This window comes from Alligator mississippiensis, chromosome 1, assembly GCF_030867095.1.
Source record: "Alligator mississippiensis isolate rAllMis1 chromosome 1, rAllMis1, whole genome shotgun sequence".
Classification (NCBI taxonomy): domain Eukaryota; kingdom Metazoa; phylum Chordata; order Crocodylia; family Alligatoridae; genus Alligator; species Alligator mississippiensis.
In genome coordinates, this window is record NC_081824.1 from 85,921,941 (window position 1) to 85,938,230 (window position 16,290).

The 16,290-nt window shown below is 42.2% G+C and overlaps 1 protein-coding gene and 1 pseudogene across 1 annotated transcript in view; one reads left to right on the top strand and one right to left on the bottom strand.

The window, feature by feature from the left end:
• Window positions 1-12,415, bottom strand: part of MCHR2 (melanin concentrating hormone receptor 2) — a 43,065-nt gene extending 30,650 nt beyond the window's left edge. Inside the window, exons 1-5 of the mRNA XM_019486374.2 lie at window positions 12,374-12,415; window positions 12,145-12,232; window positions 10,932-10,983; window positions 9,412-9,594; window positions 628-837 (exon numbers count right to left, since the gene is read on the bottom strand). Coding sequence (XP_019341919.1) covers window positions 628-837; window positions 9,412-9,594; window positions 10,932-10,983; window positions 12,145-12,232; window positions 12,374-12,415 — 575 coding nt within the window. The remainder of the gene's footprint in view (window positions 1-627; window positions 838-9,411; window positions 9,595-10,931; window positions 10,984-12,144; window positions 12,233-12,373) is intronic.
• A 325-nt stretch (window positions 12,416-12,740) lies between these two features.
• Window positions 12,741-15,676, top strand: LOC132249312 (uncharacterized protein K02A2.6-like; annotated as a pseudogene).
• The last annotated feature ends 614 nt before the right edge of the window (window positions 15,677-16,290 follow it).

Consider the following 16,290-nt stretch of genomic DNA (forward strand, 5'->3'; position numbering starts at 1 on the left):
TCATCAACATCCCTGTCTGAATACATTCCTAATGCCTTCCTCCTGTGAATGTATCCATGAAGTTCTGTTTTGTTCACACTTTCCCCTGCACTTGGTAAAGTCTCCTGGGAACTGTTCAGAATTCTCCTTAACATAGTGAACACAGACAAACTGCTTTTGGAAGTCATTGATATGGTAGAAATTAAGACCCTTATTATGCTGTCAAAACTATTACTGACTTCCAACACAGAAAACAGATATTAGAAATAACATAAACAGATATTAGACTCTCTATCTATGCTTTGTTATAAAATAAGGTTAGTGTAAATATATTGAGTTTCAGTGAAAATGAGTATTATTATGAATATTATTACAAGTGCACCTTAAGTCAGCAAGGAATGTAGGCATGAAGTTGGTTGCATTATTTCTCAAAATTAACCATCTATTTAAGTATCATGTTAATTTGAGGCTCCAAATAGCAATGTAAGGACATGATATCATTTGCAAAGCAACACCTGGAGCAAATGACAGTCTCTTATTCTTGAACTATTAAAGTTTTGATATTGGGACACTCTTTGTAAATGTGAAATTCCAACAGTACTATATTTGCTGTGCTGCATTTAAAGGTATTCATAGTAAACTACCTACCTGTCCAAACTCATTACCGTCATAATAGCGCTGCATGCAAATTGGTTGCATGTATCCAATGATGTAATGATGTTACACAGAGGGCTACCAAACACCCACTCTCCTCCTCGAGCCCATTGATGAATAAGAAAGGGCATACCAATGATATGAACCAAATCTGCTATAGCCAGATTGCAGATATAGATATCTGGAATCGATTTCTTTTTAGTTCTGAAATAAATGACATAGTATCAGAAAGGTAGTTAGATGTGTTCATCTGAAGCCAGGCAGAAGGCAGGGTAGAGCAGCACTTTATAGAGTAACTAATTCAAAGATACAAAAGCTTTTGTGAGTCCAAGCTCGCTTCATCAGATGCTGATAGTATAAGTGATTCCTGACATATCCAGCTTTGAGCAGTGTTGAATTAGATGACATCCTGCAGTCTCTTCCAGCCCTACTTTTTTATGATTCTACGACAGTGGCTCTTAAACTTTTTAGATTCAAGGAACATCTCTAACTTTTGTGAATTGAGCAATACTGTGTTTCAAAAATGAATTTATTATAGTGTTTACCTCCTTACAGAGGGCCCAGGCAGTGGGGGGGGGGGGGGTGGATAAAATGACCAGGCAAGGATGAGCCTGAGCTTATCTTGTACCATATGACACCCTTCAAAGGTACCTCATGACCCTAGAACCCTGGTTGAGAATTATTGTTCTATGAATACTATTTATACAAAAAGTAGTGCTGGCTGAAAATCAGGATTTCTTCATCACAGAAACATTTAGTGCATCTGAAATTTGGTTTCAGTCTGAATCAGAAACTTGAAATTCACGGGGTTCCCAGGATACGCCTATCAAACACACAGCTTGCAGCCTTCCCAGATGTGGGGCAGACCCCCTAGGAATGGAATCCAGGTACATTTCCATTCAAATGTTCACAACAAAACATTTTGGACTCAACAAATTGAACTTTTAACCAAACTTTCTTTTGCTGGAGAATTTCCAAACATCTCTACTAATACTATTAAGTTACTCATGTCCAAGTCAGTGACCTTCCATTTCCATTTGCAAACTACATAATTTAAAGAGCTTTTGGGCCTATTTTTATTCACAATACCTGCATGGTAAGCAATGGAAATTCTTGGGTGTAAAATCAATTCAAGCGAGAGGAGTGGGAATCTGGTGTTAGAGGAGAGAATGTGACCAAGGGATAGGGTGATGCAATGCATAAATGGGCAGGTTTTGGAGGGTACTCGGTCATTAAAGATGCAGATAGTGGACCGGTGGGATTTTCAAAAGTGCCTAAGGTTAAATGAGTCCCAGTGAATGAGACACGGGTCCTCTAGGTGATCAATACTTAAAAATTATACAATGTATACACACATGTAGTGCATTAAGACTGTATAGGGAACCTTAATTCTGCTGTTTCCTTACTTTTGATGGCTTGATGTTACAACCTTAACTTACAACTAGCAGCATGTGAAGCAGGCAATATTCGATTTGGATTCAGATTTGGCCTGATTTGGGGGACAGTGATTCGGTTTACTGATTTGGATCACTGTCTGGGTTTGATTCAGCGAAATCTGAATGTGAAGATTCGATGCTGATTCAGAGAATTAGCGATTCAGCCATAGACACAGCTTTATATTGGGCCAAATCTGGATATTGGGCAACCTGAACAACCTTAACTAACTCTTTTATAATAGCTTTTATTTATAATATATCTATAAACAGTAAAGACTAGTGGGAAAGTCTTCAGTGGAGCCATCTGATCTCCACCAGATGTGGATTCGGTGCTTTAAAAAAATTGTCAGTAAAGCCTTCAGTTTGAGCTGGGAGGAATATGTGCAGATGAGCTGTATTTCAGTGGGGCTTGTGTCACTGGCAGTATTTCTGGACATATTGGTGCATAAAAACATGAGTAACAAAGCACAGAGTCAGAAATATGATGAAAAGGAATACATTTATGAGATATATGTTAATTTCAAAAACCTCCTTGGGATTTTATTACATTGCATTAGCTCATCACCTGTTAACTTGCAATTTATTAAAGTATGCTCAACTTAAAGCATGTGCACAGACCCTTGACTACAGTGAACACAAGTCATCACATTGAGTTACTCATCTGCTTAAAAGTAAGCATGTGCTGAAATGCTTTATAGAATCTGGTCCATACTTCAATATGTATTTCATGCCCTAGCAAAGAGTGCAATTATATACATGCTCTAAAGGGTTTCTGAAAGCAGTAGGTGCGTGTATGCCTATAATATTCCTTTTAAATTTATTTTCCAGCAGTTGGAATAAGCTTGTTTGTAAATGTTGCTCCAATATACAAAAGGTAACAGAGCAGATCTACAGTCAGGAAAATTCCAATTAACTCACATAGTGGCACAATTCAGCAAATTGCTTTTGCCACTGACATTTCACAAATAATCAGTTCCACTCAGACAGCATCTCATAGTTCATATTATTTGCACTAATGCAACAACATCCTAAAAGCTACCAATTGAGAACATTGTAGCTGTTTTATAACTCTTCAGTTTTGTTACATTACAGTTACATCGCAATATTTGAAATTACTTATTTCATATACTGTATTGCTTTACATCATTGTAACACCAATTTATTTATTTACAGTTTACCAATATTTGTATTAATACTGTGTTGTCTATAACCTGCCAACCTCCATTATTTCTTAACTCTACCAGGAAAGCAACAACTTGCAGCCTTAATTGCAAACGCTTATACATTCTTCTAGTTTATTTCTTCTGTTAAATTAATAATTTTTCACCAGTTGCTAAGATATCACCTTGGTCGTCCATATTTGGCAGGTGGGCGTGGGGTGAAAGGGGGAGAGGAATAGGTTATATTCAAAGCATTAGAATATTTATGTAAAGTTGCTATTCCATACAACTGTTTCAAAGAATATGAAAATAATCACTACTTCAGTCCTAAACGTTAAATGTCTAATTTCTGTGGCTGGTCCCACACACTAACCAGTTCTCTTCCTACATGTCAAACTGACTAGGAAGGAATTGGAAAGACTTATCCCAATTTGTTAACAATAATGTGCTAAACAGAGCTGATTGTGATCATTCAGACACTGCCTAGATTCTAATAACAACTTTGAAGAGCATGACAAGTTCATTTATGTGCTGTTACAAATCATCATGCCTCCTCCATAGGGTGATGCAATGCATAAATGGGCAGGTTTTGGAGGGTACTCGGTCATTCAGACCCTACATTAACTGGGATTTTGAGAGCACAGCAAATGTTCTGAATATCAAAAAAATCCTTCATAATCAATGTAGGAAGAGGATATTTAGGTCAAAGATCATGTATTTTGTACCATCACACACCTGTGCATAATAGACAATAATAGTTTTTCAGGATACAATTTGATGGCTTTATAGACGCCCAGCTTCTGGCCATTCCTGGTAATACCCACTGTGTTATCTTAGGTCTTTCTCAATGTTGTCCTTCAACAAACATCAACACAGTAGAAATGGCCTTCCAAGAGATGATTAGTTGGCCTGTCTTCCAGGATCCTTACTATACATGTGGTCTAGTAAAGTCCTTGGAATTTTACATTTACTACACTTGGGTTCTCTTGCAATAATCCTCTTTACACTTGTCTACACTTTATTCTCCTAAACCACACTTGGTACTTAATTTTTTAAAGATGCTTGGGTGTCCTTCATCCTTCTTAATAACTAACTAGGTCTCATAACCTATATAAGTTCTGCAGAAATGAGTAACAGGCCTCCCCTACTTTGTATCCATGCCTTAATTTGTTCTTTCATCAAATTGTTATGAGTCATAATGCTTTAAAGCAAGAGTGTCAAACTCAACCTTCTTCCAGACCGTAGGGATACTCAGGGGCTAGATCTGGGTATGGCATCAGAGGCAGGACAAGCCATGGTGGCTCAGGGGTTAATGCTGTGGGTGCTCATCCTGCAGCACCACCACACATTCCCAGCAGGCCCCCTCTCTCCCTGCCCCCAAATTCCTGGCCCCTCTAGAAGCCCGGAGGCCAGATGACATGCCTGTACAAGCCAGATCCAGCCCATGGGCTGTAAATTTGACACCCTGGGCACTTAAAGAACTTATATTTTTTACGCAATTAGGCCTTGAAAGCACTCTATAGTCATGTTGTGACATACGTGCATGGCTGCAGAGCACTTTTAAAGTGGCCAATAATGTGAAAAATGAACCCTCCTCAAATGAAGTATTAGATGAAGGTGCCCTGCTTTAGAGCACCTTAGGGAACTTGTGTTCCCTAAGATTAATTTTTCATGCACTGGGGGCTGGGCTGATGCAGCCCGCCATGCCCCCAGGACTGTCAGCAGGGAGGGAGGGGGAAGGAGGAAGCTAATAGAACTCAGCTGCCAGCTGGGCTTTGCCCAGCCTCAGCTGAAGGGGAGGGGTTGAGTCGGAGGCCTCCCACCTCGTGGTCCCCCTGGTCCCCTGGCTGTCCCCAATCCATGCCCCCTCCATCTCAGGCTTGGGGAATCCCAGCCAGCAGCTTGCTGCTGCTCACTTTGTTCTCCCCTCTCCTTCCCTGCTGACAGTCTCAGATCTGGTGGGTGGAAGTGGGGCTGGGGAGAGTGGCAGTGCATTAGTCTTCTTGGAAGCCTGCTGGCCAGGAGGGCCAGTGCAGGCAGGCTCAATCCCACCCAAACCAACTGGCAAACATCTGTTTGGTCCAGGGGGTGGAGTGGGGAGAGGGATGGGGGCAGAACTCTAACTCATGGCACTTTATGTAAAGCACCATATGTTAGAGCATGGGCCTGAATGTCTGTCTTTGTCCCCTTGCTCTGAAATATTTAAACTATCTAACTTGTTGGTATGTCTGTTCATTGATAGCTGGATAACTTTGTCCAAAATGTTCTTGTTCAGACAGCTCACTACCAGGAGTGACTTTATCTCATAGACCAATTAGAAAACCTTTACCCATGTCCATTGGGTAATATATTGATGCAATGCATGAAAAATATTGTGATTATAACATTATCGTTGTTTCTATATTTGAAAATAATCATAAATTAAAGCAAGAGAAACAGACATCCCATACTAGCTCTCTCTTGGTACAGAGGAATTGCCCATCTCTTCCATCTCACTGAAAAACAAAGAGCCAGCAATCCAGTACAGACAGCCTACATGCCAATGATATAATTCTACCCTTTTTCTTCATCATAAAAACATAGGACTGTAAGGGATGCTTGGAACATCAACTCCAGACCTTGCTATTGCAGGCCTCCACTTCATGCAATAGTTTTTATAGATTGGTCAAGCTCCATCAGCATCTCACCATTGCTGTCACTTTTTTGCCATCACCCCTTCATTGTTCAGATGGTTCTTTTTATTTCCACCCTAAAGAAACATTTAGTTTATACATATTTTTTTTTACCCTATTTACCTCCTTTCCTCTATCCCGTCCCTCAGAATTTATTGCAAAGCTTTGAATACCTTTGAAGTGAGGCTAATAGGCCAGATTTCTGTTATCCCTTTTTTAAAGATAGCTATTACCTTTGTTACTTTCCATTCACACTGTAGCAGAGCCCCCTCAATAGATTTATTAAAAACCTTTTGTTTTCATACCTGTGATTTTATGTGCCAATTCTTTCAGAATCCTAGGACAGAGATTGGCCAGTTGCCCTGTTGAGCTCTTTGAACTTCCCACCTGTGCTCAGAAAGTTCTTTATCTCTTTTTCTTTTTCTTTTTAACTGTGGTACAGTAAATCTCTACTCTCCATTATTTTGGGATGAAAGTTACCCAGTGCATTTCTGGATGCTTTCAATGTAGAATCACAGCTACTGTCTCTAAGGGAAGTCCAGCTCAATCAACTACCCTTACAGGTTCTGTAATATTAATCTGCAGTATGAAATCCAGGGTTCTTTCTGGGTCACACATCTCCATGTGAACAAGCCTTCAAATAGTACCTAAGCAGGGACAGAATTCAGCTTGCTCTCTCTTTGAAGAATAGACTTTCATGTTAACAAAAAAAAAAAGTAAAACTGTATTTAATAAAGAAAGCAAATATGACCCCGGGCACATAATTTTTGCTGATCTCAGCCAATGACAAAAATTACCACATTAAATTTTCAAATGCACTGTTTTCAAACCCTGCATGTAAACATTCATTGTCATGAATTGCAATACTTAAATTTTAGTGTGAACCTTGGGGTTTTTTTTCTTAAAACTAATCTTTCCTTATTCCCATCTGTCTTTATGATTTTTTACTTCATGCCAAAGGCATGACAAAAGCTGTTCATGGGAGGGAGATAATTTTGTACCTTTTCATTTCTTTCCCTAAGATTGCATAACTAATTTTAGCTGCTCAAAGAAATGTATCGCCCTGTATGTCCATTCATTCATTTAAAATGTCTTATTCACTTCATATTCACACTAGACAAATGCTATTTCCATAATTATTCTTCTTAGTAGAGCTGTAAGCTGCTTTTGGTGTCAGCTTTTGTGCAATATTCATTGGATTTTAAGCAATTAAGAGATTTTTTTTCAAAGGCACAAAGATCAGTTAGGTGCCTAATCCCCATTGTGCCTTTGAGAATCTACCCATCCATTGAACCTATTTATTAAATCTTGATGATGGTGAAGTGTATTAGCCATAAGCCATAACATTTATGATCAATTCACACTACCATTGCACAGTTAAAAATCAGCTTCTAGGGAATATGTCTATTAACCCAAGAGCTTGTGGTAGAACCAGATAGTTTAAGACCTCCAACAAAAAAAACCTGCTGATAAAAGTCAGAAAACTAGAAAATGTTTTTTGATGCACAGAAGTCAATTCTGTGGTTCAGTAAGGCAGCTATGCAATGTTAGTAGCTAGAACACAGAAAAGTTGTCCTAAACTGGCAGCTGTCTCGGTCAGGGGTGTCAAACTTATAGCCAAAGGAGCTGTGCTGTCTGGTCTTGGGCTTGTAGAGGGGTTATGAATTTAAGGATAGGGCAAGCAGGGTGGACACAATGGTAAAGAGCAAGCAGCAGCTGTTACTACTGCTCAGCACACCATGGCTGCTACTGCTCATCCTGCTGCAGTCGCAGCATCTAGATCCAATCTATGAAGAGCCTGATGGTCCAGATCCAACTTTGTGAGGTGGGGTGGGTTTAAAACCCCTGGTCTAGGCTGCTTAGCTAGCCTCTACTGGCCTGTGAGCATCCCCAAGTAATGCCTACGCTCTTGTCTCCACATAAGGGTCATACTGAAGAAAGAACGGGAATTCTAGAAGACCTTTGTAAACCAACATTGTCTAGATATTGGCATGATATAAACCATAATCTTAGACCAATGGACAATGTTCAAGAGACAAAAGCATAATGTTTCAACTGATTTTTTTAAATACTTAAAAATATTATTTCATTAAAACAAATCTCAAAATAAGGTTTTTGGTTCCTTGAGTCTATTTCTGTTCAAGAAAACACGTTCCACATGCAAATGAAATTTGCAGTTATGCTTTTCACTAAACATTACAGGGTACATCTATACATGCAAATGCTCCAGGGTGGGTTTACGCTAGAGTAAATTTACTCTAGCATAAACCCACCCCAGGCAGGCATCTACATCTGTGGGAAAATGGGAGCAGATTTGCTGCTCATGGCAGCAGTCTGCTCCCATCCCTGGGACCAGAGACAGCTGTCTCCTGGCACAGGCTGGGACACTGCCCCAGCAGCAGGGAGCTCCCAGCCCTCTCTACATAATTGTGATCACGATTGTGAAGCAGGGACTGGCAGCTCCCTACCCAGGCCCTGATGGCGGAGCCCACCCTGGCATCATACAGCTTCTAGGGGCAGGGAGCAATCTCCTGTCCCCTGCTGCCTGGCTGACCGGGAGCACATTTGTTCCCAGTCTGCCATCTACACGTGATCTATTGTGCAGTAAGTAATCAGTAGTAAATTTGCTACTTGTATTTCCAGGTAGCAAAGTTACTTGTGATTAGAGGCAATTACTGTGTAGTAAGCATCTGAATGTGTAGATGGTGATGCTTACTGTGCAGTAGTTTGCTTTAATCTTGAGTAAAGTGTCTTGTGTAGACACATCCACCAAGTAGTGAGCTCTTGCCCAGATTTTCTGCTGGGTAAGGAGACTGGTTGCTGATCCAAATTGCATTGTTTTTAAACAGTGTGGAACTGGCAGAAATAGTGACTAAAAGAGTAGATCAGTGGTTCCCAAACTGTGGGTTGCAACCCCAAATGGGGTCACAACATCAGCAGATGGAGTCATGGGGGTGAGGGGCTAGGGTTGGGAGTGAGGGGCCATGCTGAGGAAATGGAGGCATAAATGGGGTCATGCTGCAGAAAAGTTTGGGAAGCACTGCAGTAGATAAAGCGTAAGGCCATATATAAAATGCATGAAAACCAATGGATTTTTGTTATTTACTTCAGTGGGAGCAGGACTGGGTTTTAATAAAGCCCCCCTATCCATTCAGGAATGGGTCTTCAACAGGTTTTGTATCAATGAGCTTTAGGGTGGAGCCTCCTCTCTGACTGGAAGCTGAATTCACAGCACAGTTTGGGAGGGAGAAAGGGGAGGAGGACAGGGAAAAGTGGCAGTGGTATGGGCACAACTTCTAGCTCCTTGATCCTAGCACAGCTTCTTGCTGCTCAGCCCCAGTGTGGGCATGAATACAGGCAAAGGCCTGCAGCTCTTAGAGCCAGATCCAGTGGCTCTCAGTGGATCCAGATCTAGCCCACTAAGTGTATGTTCCTGACCCCTGCCTTAAATTATTCATATATTTTTGCAATAGTTAACCACTGTTGCATAACGTATGCTATATTCCATACCTTATTATAGTGATCACAATGAGGATATTTCCAATGAAACCAGTAGAACAGATAATCCCAATTAGAGAAGGAAGGATAATTGTTTCTGCTGCACTGATCACCTGATAGTAATGACCTCCACTCCAAGATTTGTTAAACAAGTCAGGTGTACTATTCCAACAGGCAGCCTGAATTTCATTCGTTCTTCAGAGACTTTGGGTCTTTAAGTCTGCAACAGCAACAGAAAATAAATTATTCATTGAATCTTAAAATTTGAATATGATTAGTCAAGCACATTATCTTGGCATACATTATTTTTAATAATAATCTGAATCTTCTGAATGTAATCTTCTAACTGATTGTGTATTTTCATTAATGGACCCATAAGAGTTGGATCATATTATTTTGAAAAATAAATACAGATTCATACTGTGTAAGTAGAGCCTTGACTTCAGCATGGATTCACTTAACTTTTGATCACCTGCCCTAGGGCAGTGATTCAAAATGGCCTAGAGAGGCACCTGGGATACCCAGGTAGTCAATGGAGAGACTTTGGAGACATGCATGGATGGAGACAGATGCTGCCTTTGTGCCTTTGTGCAAATTTTTACAGCAGCACAAATGCCTAGCAAACAGATATCTATGCCTTTTGTCACATCACAGATGCCCAAAATTGTGGCTGCAACAAAAGGTAGCATACATTTGTTCTGTTTTATTGTGGCAGATGTCTGTCTGCTTTATGGCAGAAGAGTGGAAGTGCTGAGCTACTCCCACTTTCAAACCACCACAGGCAGATGTGGGGCTCCAGGGCCCTGATCCTGCATGCCCCAAGAATTCCCATTTCATTAATAAAATTATTGAATAGTACTAACCCAAGACATATTCCCATGCTTGGGGAACACAGGATTGGACCCTGGAAGCCAGGGTAGTGTCTGTCTGGGTTCTCTGTTTGCAGATGTGTGCTTCTGAAATCCAACAAAAGGAGATTTCTCAGGTGTAAGTATTGCCCAGACATATCCCAGCTTGGGGCACACTTCTGCATATGGGGAAACCTGTCTGCAATACACATGCCTAGGGAATAATCTCTGTGAGTGGCAGAGGCCCAGCTATGCAGGCCATTTATGCATTATCCCATGAAGCAGATCAGCTGTGCCAGGACACATCCCAGCACAGCTGATCCACTTCATTTGGCAATGCCTGTTTATAGCTTATAAGACACTGGGGTATAAGTGCCTCCATGTTACATACAGAGAATGGGTAGTGTAAAGTACCTCTAAAGTGCAATTCAGAAGCTTGGAAGAATGTAGAAATAGCTAGCTAGGACTGCTAATGTACAGGAGTATGTCTGAATTCCCACCCTCTCAGGAGCTTATATACCTGACTCTTGCTATCTGCATTTCCATTTACTTGCAATTCACAATGCATCAATCCACTTTTTGCACTTCTGGGTAAGTTTCTGGAGGTAGGCGATTCATCCTTATGTAGCCTGATAGTTCAAATGCAAGATCTACCAGAATGAGTTAACCAAGGGCACACACTACTGTTCAAGTTGAAGCTGAGCCAGTGGGGAGCCAAAATGTAAGAGGTATGGTTCTAGAATGAGGAAAACAAGCCAGCTTATTAGGGTAGGCCCTTGGAAAGGAGTCCCCCATTCAAGCTGCCAGGCTTAGTTACATTTTTTTAACCAATCACTGTCCAATATAAAATGTACAAACGGTACAGTAAGCAAGAGGAAATCTGTTAGCTTGGACAATTCTCAGGGAGGGAAAAAGATCCTTGGTCCTGGCCCCTGCTCTGCAGGCACAATGAAACTATCTACAGAAAGGGTAACACTGCTCTGTGTTGGAGACAGAGCATGTTTGATGTCTGGCCTGATGCTAGAATGAAGTCCTCCAGCATGAATGACTTGTGTCCCCCAGTGGCTGGGGGGGCACAGCGGTGGCAGGAGTGCAGTGGTGGCAGCAAGAGCAGTGGGAGCACAGTGGTGGTAAGCAGGGGAGCTCCCACTGCCAGTCCTGTCAGTGGTGGGGTGGGGGTGGTGAGCACTGACCAAGAGTTGATGACCACCCACAGCTGCTGCTGGAAGTGTTGGTGACACCTTTTTGTAGGGGGTGCACCGCCATGCGCAGGGGGTGAACCCCCTACAAAACTATTGTCTTAATTGAGGCCAAAAAGTTTGATTTTCAAGTATCCCACTAGGCAGAGACTCATTGAAAAATGCAACCCTAACTCTCCAAAGTCAGTAATAAGAAATCATTTTAAGTATTGTAGAACAGTTAAAGTCCACACTTGTGCTGTATGACTAGAGGCAAGAAGTTTCTAGAGGGTTTGAACTCTCAACCTTGATGAAGTCATGACCTACTTTTAAGGTCTGGGCATGCGCAGTGTATAATGGTAATGCAACTGTTTATCAATGTTGATATGTTAATTATGATAATGTTGCTTGTATTGGTTTGAAATAGTTTGAATTGATTGGTCCTTTTAAGTATTGCCCAGGTTTGAATTTGATTGGGTATTGTGCAAAGGGCGATGATTGGACCATTGGGTGAGTGACAGGTGGTGTGATTAGAAGACCATAAATCCTATCCAGAGCAGCTAGCAGGAGCTCTGTGTGCTCTGTGCACTCAGGTTTGGGCTGCACCTTGCTCTCACTCTGACTGGACAGTCCTGACTCCAGGCTCTTGGGGTGTGGGAATTTGTCAAGTTCAGGTTCCTTGCTGTGACCTGGTTGGGACTGAGCTCGCTGAGGCTTACCTGTCTCGTGCTCATTCCTTTGGGCTTCGGCTGAGGAAGCTGGAATTGGGTAAAGTATCACCCTTTCCGTATTGGAGGTGCCGAGTACCTAAGCAGGGAAAAGCTAGAAATCCTCAGGGACTGTCAGAGGGTTTCTCCTGCTGAGAAGGCCTAGGGTGTTCTTGCTGCCATCTGTGGTTTCTGGGGTGTCTGTGAAGTTGCACAGCAGTTAACTATTGTTTTATCTTACCGTGTTTTCCTTGTACTGTCCTTTTAAGGACAAAGCCCTCATGTTTGGACTGCAGGGTTCAGTTGCTTTGTGGCAGTTTTGCAGCACTGGGACTCCACGTTCTTTGCCATGTGGAGCCAGAGGCATTCTTGGTTCCTCTCCCTCCCCAGATGTGAGGTACAAAAACTATATTTGATTTAAAATGTTGGTGTTGTTGAAACTCAAGGTTCTGAGATCATTGCAACTGTAGTAATAAATAGAGAGAAGTGCAAAATGGAAGTGGACTTGGGTTCAGGAGTATCTCTCATACATTAAAACACATTCTTCCAGTTGTTTCGGCACCCTGTCCCCAAGTTATTGAAACCTGAGTGTCGCCTGTGTGACTACAATGGACAGTGTGGAAACTTTGGGTAGCTGCAGTGTAGATGTCCAGTATGGATCTGTTAGACAGCATCTACCCTTCATTGTCACTAAGGATTCCCGCAAAAGTCTTCTGGGGAGAAATTGGTTCTCACCATTGGGAATCAGTGTTCAAAGCGTACACAGTCTCTGCACAGAAAGTCTGGAAAGGCTTGCAAGGGAGTTTCCCCACGTATTGTCTGAGGAATTAGGAATTTACTCTGGTCCACCTGTGATGTTCCAAATGGATCTTGTGATAGCCCTGATCTTAATGAAAGCTTGGAATGTACCTTTCGCACTGCAGCTGAAAATTGATGCAGAATTAGATTGGCCTATCGTGCAAGGCCACACCAATTGTTCCTGTTTTAAAGCCTAACATCAGTGTTTACATCTGTGGGGATTACAAGCGCACTGTTAATAAAGCACTTAAGCAGGATCTGCACCCAGTGCCTGCCATTAACCAGTTACTGTCTGTTCTTGCAGGAGGGAAAGTTTTTGCCAAACTTGACCTTGCTCAAGCCTATCAGCAATTGATAGTGGATGACAAGGATGCTAAGGCCCAAACAATAATTACACGCTGGGGAGCGTTCCGTGTCAAGCGCCTCCAATTTGCAACTTCTGTGGCACCAGGTATTTTCCAGCGATTTATGGAAAAAATGCTAGCAGGAATTCCCAGGGTTGTTCCACACTTTGATGATGCGTTAATCATGGGGCTGTCTAGAGAGAAACTCACTAAGAGACTCAGAGGAGTTTTACAGAGATTCGATAAAGCAGGTATCAGAGTAAAAAGAGAGATGTCAACTTGGACTTTCCAATATCAACTTTCCGGGATATCAAATGGATGCTTCTGGCATTCACCCAGTTGAAGGCAAGGTAAAAGCAATACATGATGCCCCTACCTGACACCAAAATGCAGACAGGATCTTCAAGCATTCTTAGGACTTCTCAATTTTTATCACATCTTCTTAAGAGACAATCCCACCATAGCAGAGCATCTTCATCGCTTATGGGATAAAGGAGCTCAGTGGAAGAGAACTTGCCAGCACAATGAAGCCTTCTAGCACATCAAGAAATTACTGATATCAGACTCTGTCCTTGTTCACTAGGATGAGCAGAAGCCACTGTCCATTACTTGTGATGCCTTGCTGTTTGGTTTTGGCGCTGTCCTCAGTCACACATTGCTTGATGGCACAGACACACCTGTTTCTTTTTACTCTAGAACAGTGACTTCAACCAAGAGGAACTATGCACAGATTGATAAAGAAGCATTGGCAATCATTGAAGGAGTTAAAAATTTCACATTTACATTTATGGCCTCAAATTTGAAATCCGAACAGACCACAAACCCCTTCTTGGAATTTTTACTATGGACAAACCAACTTCTCCTATTTTGTCTGCCTGCATACAATGCTGGAGCACCATGCTAAATGCATATGGCTATACACTCATGTACAAATCTGGGAAAACGATTGCAAATGCTGATGCATTGAGCCACCTACCACTACAAATACCTGATTGTACTACTCCTCCACCAACGGAAGTCCTCATGCTGGAATCCATGCCAGAAGCCCCTCATCAGGTTGCTCAGATAGCAAGGATGACTGCAAAAGACCCTATCCTTGCCTTTGTTCTCAACTGGATGTGGAGGGGCTGGCCTGCAGACAAATTGACTGAGGAATTCAGGCCATTTTCATAACATCAGCATGAGCTGTCTGCCCACAAGGGTTGCCTCTTGTGGGAAAATCATGTCGTAATTGCAGAAGCAGGACACCAAATCATACTGACAACATTGCATGCAGCACACCCAGGCATTGTGAGGATGAAAGCAGTGGCTAGAAGTTATGAATGGTGGCCAGGTATGGACAATGACATAGAACGGGTTGTGAGGGAGTGCAGCACTTGTCAAGCAACCCATCATAATCCACCGAAGGCACCAGTATTCCCTTGGGAATTGACAAAGGAACACTGGTCATGCATCCACATTGATTTTTCTGGCCCTTTTCAAGGTAAGAACTTTTTAATTGTTGTTGACTAGTACTCAAAATGGCTTGAAGTTATTACTGTCTCAACTCTTACATCAACTGCCACTATAACAGCTCTCTGTCAGCTGTTTGCAACCCATGGGGTGTCTGACACTATCATTTCTGATAATGGCAGTGCATTCACCTCATCAGGGTTCCAAGATTTTGCCAGCCACAACCTCATTCAAACTGTTGCCATTGCACCTCTCAGGCCACAGGCTGATGGGAAGCTGAGCAAATGGTGCAGACCACACAAGATGCATTGAAAAGGATCATTGTAGGAGACTGGCCTACCAGATTGGCCAGATTTTTGTTTGCTCAACATGTAATTCCTTGCCCTACAACAGGGTCCAGCCCATCAGAGCTTCTTATGGGCCATCGTCTCAAGACATGCCTTAACCGTGTTAACCCAGACCTTGTGAGAGACATGCAGTTTCAGAAAGAAAAGGAGTTGGACTCCACATTGGCATCTGGTACCTTACGTTTTTTCATTCCACAAGAGACTGTGTTTGCTCGGAACTATGGGACAGGCCCACAGTGGTTTCAATCTAAAATTGTAAGCGCCACAGGACCCATATCATATATAGTCCAGACTGATGATGGATAAGTTTGGAGATGTCATGTGGACCATCTACGTGGGCATTCTCCTACTGATAACCCTTCACCTGAGCAATTCCCAAGCACCAATCCACCACTGATAGACATGGATTCACTGGGGAAGTGCCTACCTGTTTCCACCAGTGCAAACCCTTTGCCATCATCACCAGAAGAAAGCATCACTGTTGAGTCTCCAGATAGGCTGACAGGGCTATCATCTGCTGAACCCCTCCCTGAGTCCGGTTCTATGGGAAGACCACAGCGGAAGTGGAGTCCTCTCAAATGGTTGGCCGACTATTCTGTCTAGGGGGAAGGGGTGTTGTATCTTATTGTGTTTTCCTTGTACTGTCCCTTTAAGACCAAAGCCCTCATGTTTGGCACTGCAGGGTTCGGTTGCTTTGTGGCAGTTTTGAAGCACTGGCACTCCATGTTCTCTGCCATGAAGAGTCAAAGGCAATCTTTGTTCCTCTCCCTCCGCAAGACTGGACTGGGTTAAGTCAGAGGCAGAGCAGGCATAAGATCAGCATACATCTACTGATGCAACTGTTAAGATCCACCCTGGATATGATTCTAGAGAGTTATAATAATAAATGACTGTTAGTTCAACACAGGAGTGTCCAGAGTATTGTTGCTGAACTCACAACATATCAACTGTGTAGTGACCGAAGCTCATTGTAATGTGTAGTTGATTAGTTGTGTGGGACACTGAGTTTGGGATATGCATTGGGTTATTGTTCCATTGGGTGTCTTTTATTGTGTTGTGGCTCAGGTATTATGGAAATATTGCATCGGATAGTTGTTGCATGGATTTTGTTGTGTAATACAGCTTATATTGCTCAACCTACATATGTTATATTGTGTAGCTACTGTTCCTAACTCTGAGTGGGGTCAGGCAGTAAATCAATGCTCAGGGAAATTAAC